Source organism: Equus caballus, chromosome 1 (genome assembly GCF_041296265.1).
Source record: "Equus caballus isolate H_3958 breed thoroughbred chromosome 1, TB-T2T, whole genome shotgun sequence".
Lineage (NCBI taxonomy): Eukaryota > Metazoa > Chordata > Mammalia > Perissodactyla > Equidae > Equus > Equus caballus.
In genome coordinates, this window is record NC_091684.1 from 120,940,279 (window position 1) to 120,963,130 (window position 22,852).

At 40.1% G+C, this 22,852-nt stretch overlaps 1 protein-coding gene across 6 annotated transcripts in view; it reads left to right on the top strand.

Annotated features, from left to right (window-relative positions):
• The first annotated feature begins 468 nt into the window (after positions 1-468).
• LOC100060521 (neuronal acetylcholine receptor subunit alpha-7) overlaps positions 469-22,852 on the top strand; it is a 108,354-nt gene continuing 85,970 nt past the window's right edge. The window contains exons 1-2 of one of the 6 annotated variants that reach the window (XM_070268397.1): positions 469-765; positions 1,036-1,175. Coding sequence is in view for 4 of the 6 variants with exons in the window: in XM_023651691.2 (XP_023507459.1) it covers positions 720-765; positions 1,036-1,175 (186 nt within the window). In the remaining 2 variants the exon portion in view is untranslated. The remainder of the gene's footprint in view (positions 766-1,035; positions 1,176-22,852) is intronic. The other 5 variants (XM_023651691.2, XM_070268371.1, XM_070268379.1 and 2 more) reach the window with 5 other exon arrangements.

Sequence of the window (22,852 nt, forward strand, 5' to 3'; positions counted from 1 at the left end):
CCTATAGAATGCATCCCTGGCAGATATTTCGCCTCTCGTCTCGGCACTTCCAGAACCTAGCTGAAATCGGACTGGTGATGCCCAGCAAGTTGTTGCCAAAAGAACACCCAGAACTGGCGGGAGGTAAGGGGGGCTTCCTCTCAGGTCTGTTTTGCCTGGTTGGAGAGACTTCCGAACCTGGGGGAGCCTGGTTCCCGGTCGCTGTCACCCAGGAACTGGCGTGGGGAAAAAGAGGGCACTGGAAGACTGGACCCCAGAATTGTCCCAGCTTTCCCCCAATGGCCCTGCGCAGCTTCTGTCTGAGAGCGGGTGGGAGTGGAGTGGGGACAAAGGACAGAAGGGACCAGCAGAGTCCAGCCTTGGATAGCCCCCGGCGTAGCCGGAGGCGCTGTGCAGAGACAGCTCGGTGTAGACAAGGCAGGCGGAACGTGGTGTCCAGACCCTTGCACCAAGGTGCACCTCCCGCTCACACCCGCCGGCTGCAGTTCCCTGGGCGGCCGCCGAGCCACCCGGCTCTGGTGGGCTGGCTGGGCTTCGGGATGGGGGCGCGGGGGCGGGACTCGTCACGTGGAGAGGCGCGCGGGGGCGGGGGAGCGCGCTCTGCTCTTTAAAGGCGCGCGAGCTGAGCCAGGAGAGGTGGCTCCGCGGCTGCAGGCACAGGCCCCAGCCGACAGCCAAGACGCCGGGCGCGGTGGCCCGCGGCAGCTCCGGGATCCAACATGCGCCGCTCGGTATGGCTGGCGCTGGCCGCGTCGCTTTTGCACGGTAAAGCCGCCAGGTCTCCCAGCCTTCCACTCCTCCTCCGCGGGATCCTGGGCACATCCTGGGCGGCTCTGTGTGCCCCGCACCGAGGCCAGGTTTGGGGGCTTGAGCCGGCGAGGGGCAGCGGGGGCCGCTTCTAGGGGCAGTCCAAGGAGGGCGAGTCCCGCATGTCTCCGCAGCAACATTTGGGCGACGGGGGTCGTGGGCAGGGGGCGTGGGGCGCACTTCTGCCGGCCTTCCCTGAGCAGCCTGCGGGGCTCTCCTCTCCTTAAGTGTCCCTGCAAGGCGAGTTCCAGAGGAAGCTCTACAAAGAACTGGTCAAGAACTACAATCCATTGGAGAGGCCCGTGGCCAACGACTCGCAGCCGCTCACCGTCTACTTCTCTCTGAGCCTCCTGCAGATCATGGACGTGGTGAGTCCTGGCCCCAGCCCCAGGGCTGCTGTCTCCCTGCCGCGGGCTCCGGTACTGTGGATACATCCGGTGGCCAGGCAGTGTAACTTGGCCCAGATAGTGTAGCTGGCCGCGGGCGAGGCAGGCCCGCGCTCTGAGCTGACCCGGGCCTGTCCACTACTGCATGCCACAGATTCACTGCCCTCCGAGGAACCGGGCGAAGCGCGTTCCACCGCTCCGGCCACCTGTCGTGGGTATTTCAGTCCCGCCTTTCCCTCAGCTTAGAAACTCAGGGTGAAAGTATCGCTAGCCCGAGCCAGGAATCAGCAAGCACAGGATCCCAGTGGTCATATTTTGTACCACTTATGGTGTGTTGGCATGCAGTCTGTCATTCCGTGTCAATTTAGCCATTTCTAGACTTTTCTGCTGCCTGTGGAATGTAGACTTTTTGGAATAGGGGCCTGGCCCTGGGCTTTGCAGGTGATTAATCTGTCTAGGCAGAGGGCCAGCAGTGAACATTTAGACTCCCCGCCACCCCATTCCAATAACAAGCATTTTTTTGCCTTGCTGGTGAGGGTAGCGCTGGTGTTCCTGCTCTGATGATGAGCAAGCTCCACACCCGAGGTACACTTGTCTGTTCTTCAGAGGGCTGCTCCCGGCCCCATGGGCTTCTTGCCTTGCAGGCTTATTAGTGCTCACTTTGATTGGCAAATCTGTGCAATACCTGTGTAAGTTTGTTCTTTTGCTCTTCTAGACTGCTTTGAATATTTAATTTTCATTGGCATAGCCTTCCTACAACTATTTTAAAAAAGTGTTTAATTCATTATAAGTGGGTTTCAGTGTATAGTCTACACAAGGCATTGGATTCATTTCTGGGGCAGTGTAGGGCAGGGGTGGGACACAGGGACAATGGTGTTCAGGGGGAGAGAAGAATAGGATAGGAAGGAGCTATGAGGATAGCCACAACTTCACCTAGAAACTGCTAAGAGCCACTAGAGGGGTTCAGATAAGTGGTGTAAGAAGACAGGGGATATTTCATAACCGTACAAAAAAAGAGTCCCCACACTAATGCGTGCTAGATCATTTCACCTAGTTACAATTGCTGCGATGAATTGCTTCCTTTTTTATACTACACGTGTGTTAAATGTGTACTTCCTCCTACAGATAGAACTGTGCTTTAACACATTCCATGTACATGTGGTGACATGGATGAGTTATGAGGAGAGGAGAACTGTGAAGGAAGACAAGTGCTGTCGCATAGGTTACAAAAGAGCATATTGCTATTTAAAAGGCCTTGGGCTACAGGAAAGGAGAAAGGATGAGAATTTTGAGTTATGGCGGAGGAGAGGCTGAAAGAGAAGCGCTACTGTTGAGCTAAGCCAGGTCAGAGAGAAAGGCAAGTGTGGAGACTTTGGGAGTGGCACAAGGCTGTGGGGCATTTTGGAGTCAAGTACTTGATGGAGCAACAGCTCTGTTACTTTGACGGGCCCCAGATTTGTACTTGGAAGCCTTGGTGGGTTCTGGCTCTGCCCATCTCGGGATGGTTCATCTTAGGTAAGTTTCATAAGTGTCCCGAGTCTGTACTTTCCCCTTAATAAAACGGATATGATAGCACTTCATTGGTCACTGTGATCAGCTAAAGAATGAGGAGGCAACTTTGAGAGATCGTAAAGCTAGATACATGACTATGATCATTTTCATCAAAACCAAAGAAAACAAAACTACCCTACCCCGCAACATGACAGGGGACCAGGCAGCTGAGCTAACAAGACACTCACTCCACAAGTGGTGCATGATGGGGTGAGAAAGTGAAACCCACCCTACTCGCCCAGGGTTGGCTCTAGCCAGAGTGCTTCATGCTGTGTGTGTGCTCCACAGCTGCATTTCTTGGAGTGGTCCTTGTGCTTGCTGGATGTGATGTGAGAGTTCAGTGCCACTCAGCTGAGGAGCAGGAGCAGGGAGGAAGTGGAGCAGGCCTCCTAAGGCTGTGGCAACCTCTTTTGGAGAGGAGGTGCTCACCAAGAATTTGCAGTCTTCTTCCTGGGTGCCACTGCCTCTTTAAGATACCTTTAAGGAATCAGATTATGTGAGGGACTTTTGGGTTTTATGAGAAGTTTAGCAAGAAGCTAGGGTTACTCGATATGACTATTGAAAAATAAAATAAAACACAAACTTTTGTCAAGTTAGGAAACTTAAAAAATAACGTAAATCACGAACACTGTGTGCTGTGTGTCATCAACATTCCAGTGTTAGAGAAACACTTGAAGATGGTTGTTCTCAGACAGAGGTCATGAGAGGGTATGGCAGGGAGAAAGCCTTGGTTTCATCTTGGCCATGGATCTATCCATGAACTCATTGAACTTCCCAGCCAGGCAATGCTGTGAGCTCATGGAGTGACCTTGAGAAAACTACTTTACCTTTCTAAGCCCTGTTTCCTCATGTGTAAAGTGAGAATAGTAAGACCCACTTCAAGGAGTTTTAAGAGGATTAAATAAGAGAAAGTGCTTCCCACATGTGGGTGATTCACTGAAGCTTTGCTTCATCTTATTTATGTAACTACTCAACTCAAAGTTCGAAAAGCTGTTGCCTAGAAAAGTGTGGTCACTTGCCCAAGCTTTGTCATTGGTTAGAGGCAGGGCTATGAGGAAAACCCACATCTAACGCCAGAGTCCTTTGCATCTTCTGCATCCTCAAGAGCTGGTAACTTTTTTTGTGGGACAAGGTCAGCTTTTTTTCTTTAAACTGGCTGAATTGTAACCGATTTAATGTGACTGTCCTGAGATCCTGGGTGAAAAATAAGTCTCTGTATCAGAAATAATGAAATATGCAGCCATTCGTATTCCAGTCGGACTTGGCTCTGCTTGGTTTTGAAGCAGAGACCGGGCTTTCCAGCTGGAATCTCAGAACCCTGGGCAGAGACACAGTAGTTCTCATAAGTGATTCCTGTGGCAAAGTCTTCACTGGTCCAAGATTCTCTTTACAAATTCAATTTCAGGGGTCGTTTGCCCTTTCCAACTGGGCTGTTCCAGAGACCATTCCCCCCATATCTTGTTATTGTTCCTCATTTTACCAGCAGGCATTTCCTGGCTAGAGTGATGGGAAGATGGCACATGATGCTACTTATTTTATTTTTGTGAAAGATTATTTACTCATTCATCAATTTATTCCACACATACTTATTGAGCTCATCTTGTGGACCCTGATAGATTCTGGGAATTCATAAATGCCTAAGGGATGATTTCTACTTTTAGAACTCCCAGTCTGGCTAGAGAGACTGACATGTAAATCTAAGATTACCACATGTGTAATTTAACATAAATGCCTGTATGGTGTGATACATATACACATAGAGGAAAACATTTATATCCAGTTAGAGTGACTGGGAATGGTTTCAAAGGGGAAGTAGTTAGATTTCTAAAAGTGAGTGGGAATTTGCCAATGGGAGGAAGTAAGAAAGGTTTTCCAGGTGAAGGGAACAGGGTGAGGAAAGACTAAGGGTGCGGTGCAGGACAGTACACCTTCAACAAGGTGTGTTCAATGGAACACTGGCTCCCAGCTGATCTTAATCTTGGCTGCAAGTTTTGCTGCAAGACATCTCAGGAAATGTAATGTGCTTATGTTCATTGAGAATTTCTGTAAGAGGCATATAGTATTGACCAACTACTAATTGTTTTTTAGCAGACCCTTTTGTAAGAATTATATTCTTGAAACACACTTTACAAGATGAAGGATAGAATTATTTTTTGGTAGGGGGAAGGAGGTGGATTCAGATAGGGGTGTAGAGCGTGTGGTGTCTTGAGGGCCTCTGCAGAGTTTAGATTTTCCCCTGGGCCCTAGTCTGGGTACCTCCAAGGGCATGAGGAGGTAGTGTGCTAGGGGTTTTGTGAAGCTGCAAGATTAGCTTGCTATCGCATATTTTCCTGGAAATGGAAACAGTCCAAACCATGATATTTATATTAAATCCAACAAGTACAAGTTATAGATTAGAGTGAAAAAATGTGTATATATTTAAAAGACAAAATATACATTTTCAAAGAGATTACTTTACCTGCTGTGGTCTGTTCTAGCTATTCAGCAGGCCCCTTGGTGTGAAGCACTAGGTGGAGAGTGGGAGGGTGTGGTGGATTCTCAAAGAAAGGAGGGATGTAACTAGATCCGCATTTAGATAGAGGATGCTAAGGGCAGTGTGTGTGTTGGGGATAGATTAGAGGAGGGAAAGTCTAGGCCAGGGATGAAGCGGTCAGAACTAGAATAGTCACTATAGGAATGTGGAGAAGTGGACAGAGTCCAGAGATACTTTGGACATACAATGTATGATATATCACTGTGTATATAAACTTGATGTGGGTACATAGATAAATTTGTTGTGTGAAAGTACCTAAATATTTTCTAAATGCATACTCTGACTTATGGTGATTATTAATTTACATCATGGGCTTGTAACTGAGCTGGGAATGAGATAACACATAAGAAATCATTTTGAAGTGATGCAAATGTAAGGTTCCAAACTGCCAACAGTTTCCATAATATTTCTACTTTATTCATGCCATTTAGTCATTTACCTGTACACACACATCTAAAGGCCTTCTAAGTGTTTATTTGCATAAAATAAATGTGCACAGTTATGAAAGCATGTCCAGAAGGTAAGGTATTTAAAATGAATAATATGATTCAACACTTAATTATACACAAATGTAAAACATAATTATGCATGAATGATTTTGTGTATTTTATAGATTTTGGATTGCAAAGTTTTATGAGCTTTCACCACAAGACAGTAGACCTAAGTGGTCATGCATTTGGGGTTTGCTGCTACAGATGACAGGCATGGTGGTGGAACCTGATAGCCTAAGGGCTTGTGTGTTACCTGAAATCCCTGTGGGGGCCTTTGCTCAATTTGTCAGACTTATGATTTTGCATTTATTAGCCACTATTGAAAATGCTAAAACTCTAAGTTAATGTCAAATATTAACTGTAAAAATTATACACCTTGAAGACAGTCTGTGAAAAAAACCCAAGGTACAATTAAGTAATAATATTTTTATGAGTGATAGTTCTTAAAACTACAAATGTAATATGTTGTGTGCAGGAAACCAAATTAAACAAAAAGAAGGATTGAGGGAGAAAAAAAATCACCCAAATCACCATTACTGAAGGCATTCTGGTGCAGTTCATGCTCTCTTTTCTCTGTGTTTATGGGATGTGTAGGGAGATATTTAAAAATTAGAATAGCATGCTATCATTATGATGCCTTAAAAATATTAGCAGGCATTAATTTTAAAGTGATACAGATAGGCCAATAGTAAACAAATATGAGTTTTAAATTCTTTCCCCACTATTGTTTAACTCTCACCATCACTATGTATTCAATCCCTATTCCTATTTTTATTTTAGAAATCATTTACAAGTATTTATTTGAATGATTCATGGTATTGCTTCTACATGTGATTGCTTTTTTATTTTGTCCCAAGAATTATATGTGAAAAATTGTAGAGGGGCCGGCTGGGTGGCGTAGTGGTTAAATATGCGCACTCCGCTTCGGCAGCCCAGGGTTCGCTGGTTGGGATCCTTGGCGATTACCTACACACTGCTCATCAAACCATGCTTTGGCAGTGTCCTACCTAGAAGAACTAGAAGGACCTACAACTAGGATATACACCTATGGATTGGGGCTTTGGTGAGAAGAAGAAAAAAAATAAAGGAAGATTATCAACAGATGTTAGCTCAGGGCTGACTAAAGAAAAAAAAACAAACAAAGGAATCTTAAAAAAAAGAAAAAATTGTAGAGTCAATCTGAGGGTCTTGAGGATACTCTCTTCCTCCAATTTTATATTTGTCTGTGACCAACATCCAGGCTACAGCACCAGCAAGAACAAATCACCTCAATCCAGTTAGTAGTTGAGAAGATGAGGAGCTGGGCTCCAATTCCTGGAAGGGCTGGTCTGTTTCTGATTTTTGTGTACATGTTCTAGGGTGTAAATATAGAGAATTTACTAGGGTCTTCCTTCTATTCAACGAACTCTGAACTCCTGTTTTGTCCCCCTAACTCTCGAGTCTGTCAAGATCTGCTTAGGTTTTTGGCCTCTGAGGCGTTGCTTCAGGAATCAGTGTGTGGTTCTGGAAAAGCAGCCCCACACCCTGGTTTTCTCACAGGCTTCCCCGCTCCTGGTCTTGCACTTCCTCATTGCCCTCTTAGTTCACTGGTGCCTTCAGGAGCTTGATGATTGTGTTTTTCCAGCTTTTCTAATTGTTCTCATTGGAGAGTTGGTGAGAATCATGTAGTTCAGCATTGCTGGTAGCAGAACTGAAATTCTAAATTAAAACTTGTTTACAATGTACCTTCACAGTTGATCCAGATCTATTATGGTAGAAATTGTCTCTCTCTCAAACCTCTTTGTAGCTCTGGGACATAAATATCCAAAATTCTTTTATCTTTGTAGACTAAGGATTATAGACACTTTTACTAAAGGAATCTTTCCTGTAAATGTTGCCTTTCAAGTCTACCACTGAGGATATTCCCCAAAGGGCTCACTTCTCTCAGAGCCCCTGATTCATCCCTGACATGCTGTTAAAGGAAGAGAAATAGTCTTGTCATGGAGGGATGCCAACGAAAATCTCTGCTCTCTTATTGATTTATTAGGATTAGGTAGTGTTTTATTCCTTCTCAGAGAAGAAGAAAGTCACTTGGAACCTTCCAATAGCAATTCTCCTGCCCGTTATTTCAGTGATTTCCTTATTCAAAGTCAACATCAGCTATAATCTATTTTATCAAAAATAAGATCCAAAACTATTGTCAAATAATGTGTCTGTGTGCATGTTTATGTGTGTATAAAGACACACACACCCACACCTGCTACTCTTACCTGTCCTTGTTGATTTTTTTAATCTCGGAATAAGACCACATAATATGTTTAAGTTTCTAAGAGAAAAAGCCATGGAATCACAGCTCTCAGAAAGCCAAAATAAATGATTGAAACTAACATGAGGTTAAATAAGGAATTGTATAAAATCCTGTGTCGTGGGTTAAAAGTCTCTGCAGGAGAATGAGCTGTGGGACTTGAGGCTTCAGGCTCGGCGTCAGGGAGTAGATGAAGGAGCTGCCCTGTCCCACTTGCAGGTGGAGGTGCACAAAGAGGGGGTGGAATTGTAGCGCTCCTGGTTAATGAATGCCACCTGTGCAGTGATTCAACGTGGGGAATTTACTCTCTGATCACTGAAAGTAAATTGTCTGTAAAGATTCCCACCTGTAGTAAAAGAGGTGGTGTCTGTATGCCAGGGAGAAGGCATTTGAGCCGGAGTGTTTTATTTTGGAGAGAAGGCAAGTGTTCAGGCAGATCTCAAGTTATTTTGAAACTTCAGAATTGTAAAACAGTTTTCTAATCTAATGTGTGTGTTTTAAGAAGCTCACACATACAATGTATTATGCAGGAGGGTGGGGGGTGGTAGTTAGATTAAGAAAATTAAGCTGAGGCTGCTCACTGATTGCAGGGGAAGATTTGATTAAGCTCAAACTGATAAAATTTACAACTGAAATCACTAGTCAGGAAACATTAGTTTATTCACCGTTTTCTGTTATGATGTTCTATTGACATTTGAAGGAACCGTTAATACACTGGCTAACTCAGAGAGTCATGTTTCATTTTGGAAGTCAGTCTTTATTCCTATTTTAAACTTTGAATTGTGCTATACGTATAGACATCCTGAATGTGACACGATATCAACACCAACTCAGTGAACTATCACACTCACGTTGCTCCTCCCCACAGCTCTTCCCCACTTTCCCGGTGGAAAACTATTAGCAGGACGTCAAGCACCAGGGTTTAGTTTTGCCCTCTTTTCGAACTTTATATTCTCCTCAGAATCATGTGAGCATACAGAATGTATTCTTTTGGGTCTAATGTCTTTTTCTCAATTTTATTTTTGTGAGAGTCACCCAAATTGCCTGTTGCTGTAGTTTATTTGTTTTCATTGTGTGAAAATAACATTTCTTGTTCTATGGATGGGTAGATTGTTTTTAGCTTTTGTCTATTATGAAGAACACTGTCATGAATATTCTTACTGTCTATGACTTTTGATGCTCATGTGTTTCCGTTTCTGTCACATGTATAGATACACGTGTTTGCATTTCTGTCACATGTATAGATGCACATGTGTTTGTGTTTCTGTCACATGTATAGATACAGGTGTTTGCATTTGTCTGTGACGTGTAAAGATACACATGTGTTTGCGTTTCTGTCTGTTACATGTGTAGATGCATAGGGGTGAACTTGCTAGTCGTAGGGAGGCATATGTTTAACTTTTCCGGATGAAGGCCAACAATTTCAAAATGGTTATGCTAATTATCATTCTCCCCAGCAGTGTATGAAAAACTCTCTCTGCTCTACATACACACCCACACTTGGTATGTGCAGACTTTTTAATTTACTGTTCTGGGGGATGTGGAGCAATACTTCCTTGTGATTTTAATTAGCAGTTCCCTGATTACCAATAAAGTTGAAGACATTCTCATTTCTTAATTTTCCACTTGGGTGTCTTCTTTGGACAAGTGTCTATTCATGTCTCTTGCCTATTTTTATCTGGTTTTTCATTTTGTTTTATTTTTCCTAGTCAGTTGTATGTTTCTGCAAATATCTTCTCAGACTCTTTGGCATATATGTTCACTCTTCTAATGCTCTTTCTTTCTCTCTTTTGTAAACTTTTAATTGAAGTAGAATGTACTTACAGATAAGTGGTATCTTTTGATGAACAGAATCTTTTTTTCTTGTTTGGTGAGGAAGATTGGCCCGGAGCTAACAGGGTCTCATGATAAAGGTTGTTGGCTCATAAATGAGAAGCAGATGACTTTGTTTTTATTTTTGTTTTGGTTGCTTATAATCTGATACTGAAGGAAAATAAACATAGAATTTTACAACGTGTCTTAAGAACTTAAAACCTTTCTTTACTGACTTTTCAGACAGTCTTAATGAGGTAGTGAAATTTTTGGTATGTTACCTTAAACAAATATTTATATTCATAGCTTATATATTCAATGAAACATTTTATGAGTTTTAAAAATCAACTGGTGAAAAGCTTTAAAAACTCTTTTTTGAAAGAAAACAAAACCAACATTTAAAAACTTCTTTACAAGATTTTTTTTAAAAAACCAGAAGTGTTACTTTTAGAATTTTCATTAAATGTTGTAGTTACTCAGCAGATTGTGACTGAATCATTTAGGACAATATTTTATATTTACCTAAGATATCTGCAGATTGAGGATCAATAAAATTCCTTGATAAAAACTAAAGAATAACAGATATGTTGATAAAAATGGACAAAGTCCATTGAATCCTGATATTTGCAAACATTCAGGTGTTTCTGGTTATTCTTCAGGGCATATCCTATAGACAATTGGAAGTCAGGAGATACTTTTTTTTAAGCTAGGTAAATTACAGGCAGTGTAGATATTTAAAGCTGGAGAATCTCCCCAAATCTGGGTTTGAGGCTTCTGTTTTTCTCTCTATTAGTGGTCTTGTGTTTATAGCTCCAGAGGAAATAGAATCTGCATCAGAAACTTTTCTCTCTAAGTCCTTAGGCCAGGGCGTGGTCTGTGCTGCCTTAAAGTGCCAGGAGTGAGAGATATTTCATGCAGCAACCTGTACACTGGAGCTGAGCTAGGAGACAGTGCTCAGCCACAGGGAGTTCCTTTTACCTCATTTTCCTTGAGAGAGTGGGGCGGTGGACCCCATCATCCTGTTCCTATGTATGGAACAATTAATGTGAAGGCTGTGGTCCAGGATGACCCTTTGTCAGTAAACAATGGGTGTGCATTAAAATAACAGTGTGCAGATGATACCTTCAATGTTATGCCAGGGAAAATTATGGGCAGTGGATTAAATTAAAAACTGAAAAAGAATAGTCATGACAGGAAATGTATTTCCTTTCCAGTGGTGTTTTGCATCAGCCAGAGCAGCTGGTCACTGATGTGTCATCAAGCCAGCTTTCCACTGGCTTCCTCTATCTTTCCAAATATCACTTTAAGAAGGCACACAGAATTAGAGAGATGCACTTTTAAAGTGCTTGGCACTTGGTCTCAAATAGAGGAAATGACAGCAGGATGGGATAGTTCGGTGCCTTGGAATGGGTAGGAAAAACTGCATGTATTTCAGAAATGCTACTCTGGGGGAAAATGAGTCTCCTGCTGACTTTACCATTAAATCTGCCAGGATATCTGGAAAGGGCTGTGGGTATGGACCTGGAGTGGGAGGGGTTCAGGGCCCATCTCCCTTACTAATAGTTAGCTTTGGTTGTTTGACTTGAGGTGTAAATCTCCATGTCTGTATCTAAAAAGAGCCTTAAAATGACATCATCTATACATATATACCTTTAAAGATTTCCAACCCTTTCACAACCTTATTTTTGTTTCTTTGATGATCATGCAAACTAGGTGTTGTATAATTAAGACCATTCTTGTCTAGGCAGAGAGCATTTTGGGACTTGAACCCAAGTCCTCTTCATATTTTTTGATTCGGGATGTATTTTTAAAAAATCTTTAAATGTATTATACAATATTCAAGGTATTTAAATAGGTGACCAATGAGATTTTATCATCATTTGGAATTGTTGATTTTGGGGTATCTGATGTGTTTTATTTCATTGCAGTTTTGTTGTTCCTGATGCTCAGATTGTCAGGCTGACTCCTCTATCATTTTGGTCTGGTCTCTGTGATCCTTGGTAGCGTCTCTATTTTGTGGCACAAAATAAATGAGGTGTCCCAAGCCTGTCACATACGTCCCACTACAGCCCTGGATCTACCTTTACCAAGAAGCCCTGCAGTGGGAAATTGTATTTGGAAACAGTGATTGACAGTAGATATTGGAATAAATTCTGACTTGAGTCTAATAGAATCTCAGAAAGAGATAACTGAGCAAATGGGAAGTACAAATCCAAAGAAATGATTTTTTTAAAAAAGCTTCTAGAGTTCAAAGAAGGCATGAAAACTTAGATGTGAAAGACCCACTGAGTACTTCAATTTTAGTACACCAAGTATAAGAAAAAACCTTAAACTCATCCAGAACAGGTGAAAATCATTTGCCAAAGAATGCTTGTGAAAATGACATCTGATGTCTTATCAGAAGATTCAAGGTTTGAGGAAACAGTGAGCTATGATGTCAAAGCTCAGGTGAGAAACTTACTGTTAGCCCCCAAATCTCTACGAAGCCAACTAGAAAAAGAAATCAAAGTTTTCAAATATGCAAGGTTCCAAGGTTTACAACCTACAAATTATCTGAAAGAGTTGTTAATGTAGTCCAGTTATGAAAAAACAAAAACAAATCAAAGTGGCTATAAGAAATACAAAGTCAGAGATCAGAAAAAAATGTCATTAAGCCTAAATAAATGTCAAACAACAACATCCCTGAAATGTTAACGGAAGTCTGTAACCAAATACACACACACACACGCACACACACATATATAAAACAAGTGGAAACATGTGTTTTCCAATTTTTAAATAACCACTATAAGAATTGAAACGGGTTATACAATTTTCAAACCCTAAGGGCAAAAATGGAACTAAGAAATTCGAAAATTCCAATAATATTTAGAAGTTGTTTTAGGAAACGCAACAAAATACTATGGGAAAACAGAAACATGTTCTGATGACAGAAACAAGCCTAGTCTGATCCATAATCACTATTTTGTGAAATGAGGAGATACACCTATTTAAAAACAGGGACCCTAGATTCAGCTTTGAAAGTTCCAGCTATATGAAATTTGCAAGTGATAGACAGAAATACTCAGAAAGGCAAAAATAGAGAGACAGACATATAGATAAATAGGTAGATGGGAAAAAGCTACAGCAAGCAGATGTTAATAATAGAGACAGTACTGTGTCTTGCTCTGATGGGACCTCACTATGATAGTTAATTTTATGTGTCAACTTGACTGGGCTAAGAGAGCTTATATAGCTGGTAAAACATTATTTCTGGGTGTGTCTATGAGGTGTTTCTGGGGAAGAGATTAACATTTGAACTGAAAGACTGAATAAAGATTGCCCTCATCCATCTAGGCGGGCATCATCCAGTGTGTTGAGAACCCAAATAGAACAAAAAGGTAAAGGGAGGGCAAATTTGTTCTCTCTGCTTGAACTGGGACATCCATCTTCGCCTGCCTTTGAACATCAGCATGCCTGGTTCGTGGGCCTTTCAATTTCGAAGTCCTGGGGGGAGCTTAACACCATTGGCCCTTTAGTTCTCAGGCCTTTGGACTCAGACTGAATTACACCACTAGTTTTCCTGGTTCTCCAGCTTGCAGATGGCAGGTTGTGGGAGTTCTCAAATTCCATAACTGTATGAGCTAATTCCCATAATAAATTTCTTTATTTATATACGTTATATATATATTCTATTGGTTCTCTTTCCCCGGAGAACCCTGACTAATACATGCATCAAGGAAAGCTATCTGCAACTGGCTTGGGAGGGAGGGTGGCTTTGCTGAAGGGTGAAGGCATTGAAGCAGGCATCAGAGTCCGGAGGGAGGACAGAGCACACACATCAAGGGGTGGGAGGTAGAGCTTTGTACCTTGAGAAGCATTGTGGGCCTCGAGGACTCTGAATGCACACCACGGATTACAAGATCAGAGGGATGACAGCAGTAGGAAACACTGATCCCTGTTTCTGCAGGAGGCTTATTCAGTCCTTGCAGCAGCCCTGTCAGATGTACTGTTACGCATCTTTTTGTTGATTGGACACCAAACGTGGCTCAAGTGTGTAGTAGTTTTAATAGTGGAGGCACCATGCAGTGAGAAACTACAGATGACTTACACACTGTTGTGGGCTCAGTAGACCCCCACATCAGGAGTCATGCAGTGGATTGTACTTAGCTTCATCCTTCTCCCAGACCAAACCTGAAGCCAGGGAGTGTCAGGAAAGAAAGGAGGAAAATCATCCAGGCACTTTCCCTGGGTGCAAAAAGCAGCCTGAGATTGCTCAAGGCCTAGTTCAAATGATACTTTCTATGAAGAGATTTCTGGATCCTTTCTAGTCAGAATTAATCTTTTTCATTCCCATGATATCAAAACACTTTACTTGTTTGCAAGTTACTACTAGGAAGATTCAGAGAGAGATAAAAGATTTGGGTCCATAAGAACAGAGTTTAAAACTGAGGTCAAACCCTCCATAATTGTGTGAACTCTGGAACACCACCGTGCCTTGTGGATCTTGTTCCTTAAAATTATACTTTCTGTGATAACGTCACAGTACTGTTGTGGGTGGTGATACTTTTTAAAAATTTTATTTTTGTTAATACAATTCTTGCACGTATATTAAACACTAAAATAGTTCTACATGGCTTATTCATACCTTTGCCTCCATTTGCATTTCCCAGAAGTGATGGATTCCAACTCTTAGCTGTTTCTTTGAGAGTTACATCTGTACCTCTAGATGAAATGCTTATAGTAACTACTTCTTTTCGGTTTAGAGTTATGGTCAGTATCTAAGGACTTCCCATTACTGAAGATAAGGATTCAGTTCTCCATTCACTCTCACCACCAAATAAGTAATACACTTCCCCTTTCCTTCCCATATTCTCCCAATGAAATCATGTCATCATTTTTGGTTAAATTAATATATAGTGTGTATATTAAAATAATTATGAAATGACTCTTCACATGGGAGCCATACAGTGAACTATGATTATATTGATTTTCTAGCATAACTTTTTATTTTCCTCAGAATTAATGCTATTGTCTTTTTCCAGTTGTTGAATTTTTCAAGTTAACAATCACTGTTTCATCCCCAAACTTTCCAGTAGAAGTGTAAATTGCTCTCCTTATGTTCAGACACATGTAGTTTTGTATCTTTCACATTCTTAGAGACATATCTTTTGAAGCATTTTTTCTCCCTGTTTGAAACTGAATTGGTTGTTCCCTAGGCAACAGCTGGTGAACTGCTATTTTCTTTCACTCTTGGGTTCTGTCAGCAAATCTCCTGACACCAACTGGGTGTCCTTCAGTCGAATTCAGTGCTGATCCTAACTACTTAGACTTAGCACCAGATCTAACAAGGTAAAAGGCAAGGTCCCTAACAAGACTGCCCTTAGCAGATGCCAGCCACAAATGGGGACTCCAGGCTATCTGCACTTCTGCCTGACTGCCTGCAAATTTGGGGCTTCCCAAAACCCTGTCAGGTTTGATAATTCACTAGAACAACTCACACAACTGAGGAAAGTGCCATACTTAACAATTATTGTTTTGTTATAAAGGATGTAAATGAGCAGCCAGATGAAGAGGTACACAGGGCAAGGTCTAGGAGGGTCCCAAGCATGGGAGCTTCTGTCTCTATGGAGCCAAGTTTCACCACCCTCCTGATCTGTCATGTACCAATATCCATCATGTTCACCAATCAGGAATCTCTCCCAAACTTTGTTGTCCAGAGTTTTTAATGAAATTCCATTTTGTAGGCATGAGTGATTAAATTATTAGCCACATTCTTGAGCTCAATTTCCAGTACTCCCTCCCCTCCCTGGACGTTGAACTTGTCAGGGAGGGGAAAATTCCCCCTCTACCCTTCCTTTCTTCTTCTGGTTGGAATAAAAATAAAATTGACACAAGACTAGATTGACAGGAGAAAAACTCAGTTTAATACATATGTATTGGAGATCCTAAAAGGAACGATGCTTGGAGAGTGAACACAGCAGGCAGTATATATATACCTTTTACACAAAGAAAGAAATTCGTGAAGAATGCCAGGACAAAGAAACTTAGATTTGAGGGACGTAATTTGTGAGGCATTTAAGCAGAGTGCAGGCTTTAGTAGTAAATGAGCGAGGTTTGTTTACGCAGCTTCTCAGCCCTGCATTCCCTAGTTCTGGTGGTAAGGACACAGGGAGAACATCTTTCACATGGGAGATTTATTTCCTGCTTCAGGGGGAGCAGAAACAGGAGGGTTAGAATGCCCTTTTTCCTTCTCAAGTAACTAATTCAAAATAATCAGTGTACTATTGTGAGGTATTCTGAAGTGGCCCTGGGCTCCACAAGTTGAAAGTTCCAGTCCTCTAATCTCATCCAGGGTTTTGCTGATGACCAGCCCTCTTCTTGAATCTATTCAGGGGACCTCTGCCATAGGATTCTTAATTAGCATAGCAAAGGTGTTCCTGTCACTCAGGAAATTCCAAGCATTTTTGAAACTCCATGTCATGTCAGAAACCTGGGACAAAGATTAGACATATGTACTTTATATTGTACCACAACTATCAAGTAGAGAGTTACTGTTGCCATTCACCAGTTATGTCCTTTTCAGGGACCCACATCATCATCTTTCTAGAACATCTTTCTATGTTCTTATTCTGGTGGATGGTGTCCATCAGCAGCAGTCTGGAAAAGGGTGCATAGAAAAATATGTTTTTGAGGTCTTACCTGACTGTTTTTCCCTTATACTTGATGGATAATTTGGCTGGGAATAAATAATATTTTCTTAATAATTTCCATTTAGCTAAATATTTTTCCTCAGAATTCTGTTGTTCCTTTATCTTCTGTCTTTTGGTGTTCCAATTTCCAAGAACTTTGTGTCGCACTCTGAATGTTCTTTTTTGGTAGTATCTGCTTCCTGTTGAACCTTGCTTTTTTTTACATTGATGCAATAGATTCTCTTACATCTCTGAAGTTATTTTTTTTAAGTTTTGAAAGTTTTGATCTGTACCCTGTATTGTCTGTTTCTTCAAAGTCCCTTTATTCCTTGCTTATTTTGGTCTTTGTTTTTCATATTAGAAGATGTGTGTGTGTGTGTGTGTGTGTGTGTGTGTGTGTGTGTGTGTATCTATGAATGTGTCAGTGATGGTGGTGGAGTGGGCTTCACTATGAGGATGTGTGTCATCTGCCTGGGAAGGTATTTTGGTCACCTTAGTATGATTACATCTTTTCTCATGATCATCAGTTTACCCAGAGAAAGTTCTTCTCGTCTGTACCTGGACAGTATGAGTCTAGCAGTCAGAGTTCTGGGAGCCAAGAGGGGACAGGCCTGGAGGGGTCAGGTATTCTTAACCCCACCTCTATTTTCAGTATGTTACCTCTGTTGTAGCTGTTTGTCATACATAGTCCTGGTCTGTCCTCTACAAAGAGTAAGATTGTAATATTCTGCCAGGGTAGGGAGGAGTAGTTACCAGTTGTGCATATGAGTACATTTGGGCATTAAATGATTCTTATAAATACTTTATTCCGATCCTCCTGTTTTAACCCCATCTACGCTTCTGTTGTCATGGTGACCTTCTCCCTCCAATTTGTGAGCTGTTCTGGCCTCTGACTCAGCTTCCTCTGCATCACCTTAGATTTGCACTTTGCAGACTCTGTCATCATTTCTTGTCCACTTGCTTTTCAGATTCCAACTTGTTTATGGTATCTTCTTTCACATTTGTCGTTTTTCGTAAGTGTGAATTTGTGCCTTAACATATTTCTGTATTGCTTTTTTTTTAAGTTTGGGAAGAATAGGCTGCATGACCAGCCTCTTCTTATGTCCAAATCATTTTTAATGGGAATCCTCTGAATGGTGGTTCTTAACTGGGACTATGTACCAGAAGCCCAAGAAAAGTTTTGTCAAATATGAGTCCTTGAGGGATATAGATGAAAATGGTGGAATAAGGACCTCTGAAAATTATGTTCTACACACAGGGAGAAAACTGGAAATTTTTTCCAAAAACAACTTTTCAAAAGTTTGGAAATTAAGCAAAGGCTTGCAGAAATCTGGCAAAACATTTATTCATGAAAAACAAGTGATTCTTGGTAATAACAATGAGCTTTGTAACTTGTCCTTGCCCTGTAATTTCCATCTCCCTGTCTTCAGCTCCTCAGTAGCCTTGAAAACCAGCAGTCTGCAGTCATGGTGAATGTCATCAGACTAACAGTCACTGACGGGAATAAAATAGTGTTCAGTCAGGTTCCTTCAATATCTCATTGCTAGAGAATAGTCATTATTGTTCCGTCTGGTGATTCATTAGAAAACCTCACTTGCAAGGCTATTTTTAACAGACCTAATCTAAAGCTGGCCCCATCCATAAAATCTTTTCCCTGGGAGCGTTTGTTGAAATTTTTTTTTCCTCTGATAGCCATTTTCATTTTTCTTCTGTGTCACTGTAATTTCTTTGTTTTTTTGTCATTTTGTTAACCTTTTGACCCCCTTTACTCATTCCACATCCCTCCCCTCTCTGCCACCCTGCCTCTGGCAACCACCAATCCGTTCTCTATATCCATGAGCTTTTTGTTTTGTTTTGTTTTTTTGATTCTATGTGTAAGAGAGATCATTTGTCTTTCTTCATCTGACTTGTTTCACTTAGCATAATGCCCTCAAGGTTTATCCACATCGTGGCAAATGGCGAGATTTCATTCTTTTTTATGGCTGAATGATATGCCATTGTGTATATTTATATACACCATAATTTCATTATCTATTCATCCATTGATGGACATTTAGGCTGCTTCCATATCTTGTCTATTTTAAACAGTGCTGTGGTGAACATGGGGCCATGTATATCTTTTTGAGTTACTATTTTTATTTTCTTTGGATAAATACCCAAAGTGGAATTGCTGGATCATATGATAGTTTTGTTTTTAATGTTTTGAGGAACCTCCATACTGTTTTCCATAGTGGTTATACAAATTTACATTCCCACAACAGTGCACAAGGGTTCCCTTTTCTCCACAACCTTGCCAATACTTGTTATTTCTTGTCATTTTGATAATAGCTATTCTAACATCTGAGATGACATCTCATTGTGGTTTTGATTTGCATTTCCCTGAATATTAGTGATGTTGAGCATCCTTACATGTACCAGTTGGTCATTTGTATATCTTCTTTGGAAAGATGTCTGTGTAGATCTTCTGCCCATTTTTCAAATTCAATTGTTTATTTTTCTGCTATTGAGGTATATGTTTTTCATGTTGAAAATTTTAAAATTGCTTAAACTTGAAGCTTTCTGAGGCAATGGATGACATGGGAAAGAATAGCAATCTAATAAAAAGATTAATAGGAAAAGCTGGTGAATTAGATGCCCATAGGGTCTTGAAAATCTCCAAAAAGCATGTTTAAGGCTGTACACATGCTCAGCAAAGACCTGAGAAGACCTTAACATCTCACCTCTGATTGACCTTGAGGCAAGCAGGAAGTGAATGCCAAAGCAAAGTAGTAAACTGCATGGTGAGTGTTGGAAATGTACCTAAATACACACAGAGAGCCCACTGACAAAGATTGTGAGACTTATTGGTTCCAGACATTTAAAGAAATATCTATTCCATCATTAGCTGAGAACGAAACTACTCAGACAGAGACTTCAGTGGCCACACAAAACAAACAATACAGGCTTTACAGAATTAACTCAGAAGAGTGACTAAATAATTAAAGAACAGCAAGATCAAACCTGAGGGGAGGGAGAATATTATTTCCAGAGTTGTCACATTGTATTATTCTAATGTTCAATTTTCAACAAAATTATGCAAGACATGCAATGAAGAAAGAGAAGATGAGCCATACACAGAAATAAAGCAATCAATAGAAACTATCCTATGGAGGTCTACACATTGGATTTACTAGACAAAACTTTAAACCAGTTATCATATATATGTTCAATGAACTAAGGGAAATTATATGTAAGGAACTAAAGGAAAGTAAAAGAATGATGTCTTACCAAATACAGGATATTAGTAAAGAGATAGAAATTATAAAAAAAGAACCAAATATAAAGTCTGGAGCTGAAAATTCTAATAACTGAAATGAAAAACTCACCACTGAGTTTCAACAGCAGATTTGAGCAGATGGAAAAAAGAAACTAGGAACTTGAACATAGGTCAATTGAGAGTATCCGTTCTGAAGAACTTAAAAAGAAAAAAAGAAAGAAAAAGAACAAACTTAAGCCTCACAGACCTGTTAGACACCAACAAATATACAAACATATGCAAAATGAGAGTCCTAGAAGGAGAAGAGAGAAAGAGGGAGAAAGAATATTTAGAGATATAATGGGTGAAAACTTCCAAAATCTGATGAAAATCATTAATCTGCACATCCAAAAAGCTCAGTGAACTACAAATAGGATAATCTCAAAGAGATCTACACTTAAATACATCATAATCAAACTGTTGAAAGCCAAATACAGTGAGGATCTTGAAAATAGTAGAAGAGAACTGACTCATCATGTACAAAGAATCCTCAATCAGATTAACAGCAAATTTATTAACAGAGACCATGGAGGATAGAAGTCAGTAGGATGACACATTCAAAATGCTGAGAGAAAAGAATTTCAACCAAGAATTCTATACCTACCAAAACTATCTTTCAAAAATGTAGGAGAAATTAATATAGTCTCATATTGTAAAATTTTGAAAGAATCCACATCATATGTCATCAGGGAAATGCAAATTAAAACAACAATGAGATACCACTACACACCTATTAAAATCGTCAAAATGCAGAATACTGACAACACCAAATACTGTCAAGCATATGGAGCAACAGGAGCTCTCGTCCATTGCTGGTGGGTATGCAAAATGCTGCAAATAGTCTGGAAGACAGTTTGGTGATTTCTTACAAAACTAAACATACTCTAACCGTACCATCCAGCAATCCCACTCCTTGGTATTTACCCAAAGGAGTTGAAAACTTGTGTCTGCACAAAAACATGCATATGGATGTTTATAGCAGCTTCATTCATAATTGCCAAAACTTGGAAGGAACTACAATATCCTTAAGTCAGTGAATAGATTAATAAACTGTGGTACATCCAGACAATGGGATATTATTCATCAATAAAAAGAAATGAGTTAACATGCCATGCAAAGATGTAGGGGAATGTTAAATACGTATTAGTAAGTGAAAGAAACCAATTTGAAAAGGTCATATACTGTATGATTCCAACTATGTTACTTTCTGGAAAAGGCAAAACTGTGGAGACAATGAAAATTTCAGTGGTTTCCAGAGGTTGAGGGAAAGGAGTGATGAATAGGTAGAACACGGAGAATTTTTAGGGCAGTGAAACTACTCTGTATGATACTAAAGTGATAGATACATGTCATTATACATTTGTCCCCACTCATAGAATACACAAAAAGAAAAAAGAGTGAATCATAATGTAAACTATGGGCTTTGGGTGATAATGATGTGTCTGTGTAGGTTCATCAATCATAACGATTCTGTCACTTTAGTGGATGATGTTGATATTGGGAGAGGCTGTGCATGGATGGGGGCAGAGGGTATGTGGGAAATTTCTGTACCTTCTGCTCAATTTTGCTGTGAAACTATAATTGCTCTAACAAAATGAAGTTTAAAAAATAATCTGATAAAATACATAGTTAGTAAACTTGCCCTACAGGAAATATGAAAGGGAGTCCTGTAGCTGAAATGAAAGGACAGTAGATAGTAGCTTGAATCCACATGAAGAAATAAAGAGCACTAGTAAGGTAATTACCTTGATAAATATAAAAGACAGTATAAATAGATGGTTTGTTTTTCACTTTTTTCATCCTATTTGATTTGAAAGACAACTGCATAAAGCAACAATTATAAATATGTGTTGATGTGCACACAATATATGAAGTTCGAATGGCAATGACAGACAGAAAGGGGAGAGGAAACAGAGCTATATAGGGACAAAGTTTTTGTACAGTATTTAAGTTAATATCAATCCAAACAGGATTATAATAAATTGTTAATTCTAACCCCCAGGAAAATAGCTCAGAAAGATATGTTAAATTATGTGACAAGGAAATTAAAATAGTATACTAGCAAGTATTGATTTAACAAATTAGAAGGCAGTACAAGAGGGATTGAGTTAGGCGGAGCCACATGAGACATTGAAAACAAATAGCAAAATGGCAGACATAAATCCTACTTTACTCAGAAATTACATTTAATTTAAATGCTTAAGCATTCCAATGAAAAGACAGAGATTGATATAATGGGTAAAAAAGTGATTTGACTGTATGTGTCTACAAGAGATACTCTGTAGAGTCCAAGACACATAGGTAGAGAGAAAATGGATGCAAAAAGATATAACATGCAAACAGTAACCAAAACAGAACTAGAAAGGCTATACTAATACCAGACAAATGGACTTTGAGGAAAAAAAAAAATGTTACTAGAGACAAAAAAGGACGTTCTATTATGATAAAAAGGGTCAATTCTTCAAGAAGATAGAATAATTATAAACATATATGCACCTATCCATGGGTCCCCAAAATACATGAAATAAAATGATGGCAGAATTAAAGGGGAAAGAGAGACAACTCAACAGGTATTTGGAGACTTTAGCACCTCACTTTCAACAATGGATAGAAAAAGTAGGCCAATGATCAACAAAGAAATAGAAAAATAGAAATACAGAAATAAATAGAAATTTTTTTCTCCTGTGTAATTTAAATATTATTTATGCAGTAATTAAAATCTGGCCTACATTAGACTTAACAGTAGACTTAAAAACCATTAGGCTTATATTAGACCTATCAGACACATCTATCGCACCCTCTACACAACAGAGCAAAGTACGTAGTCTTCTGACATGCACATGGAACATTATTGAGGATAACCCATGTATTAGGTGATAAAACAAATCACAACTGAAATTAAAAGGAGAGAAAAAATACAGAGTATATTCTCTGACCACAACAGAATGAAACTAGAAATCAGTAACAGAACAGAATACTTTTAAATAGCCAAATACTTTAACCTAATGCCAATATACTTTTA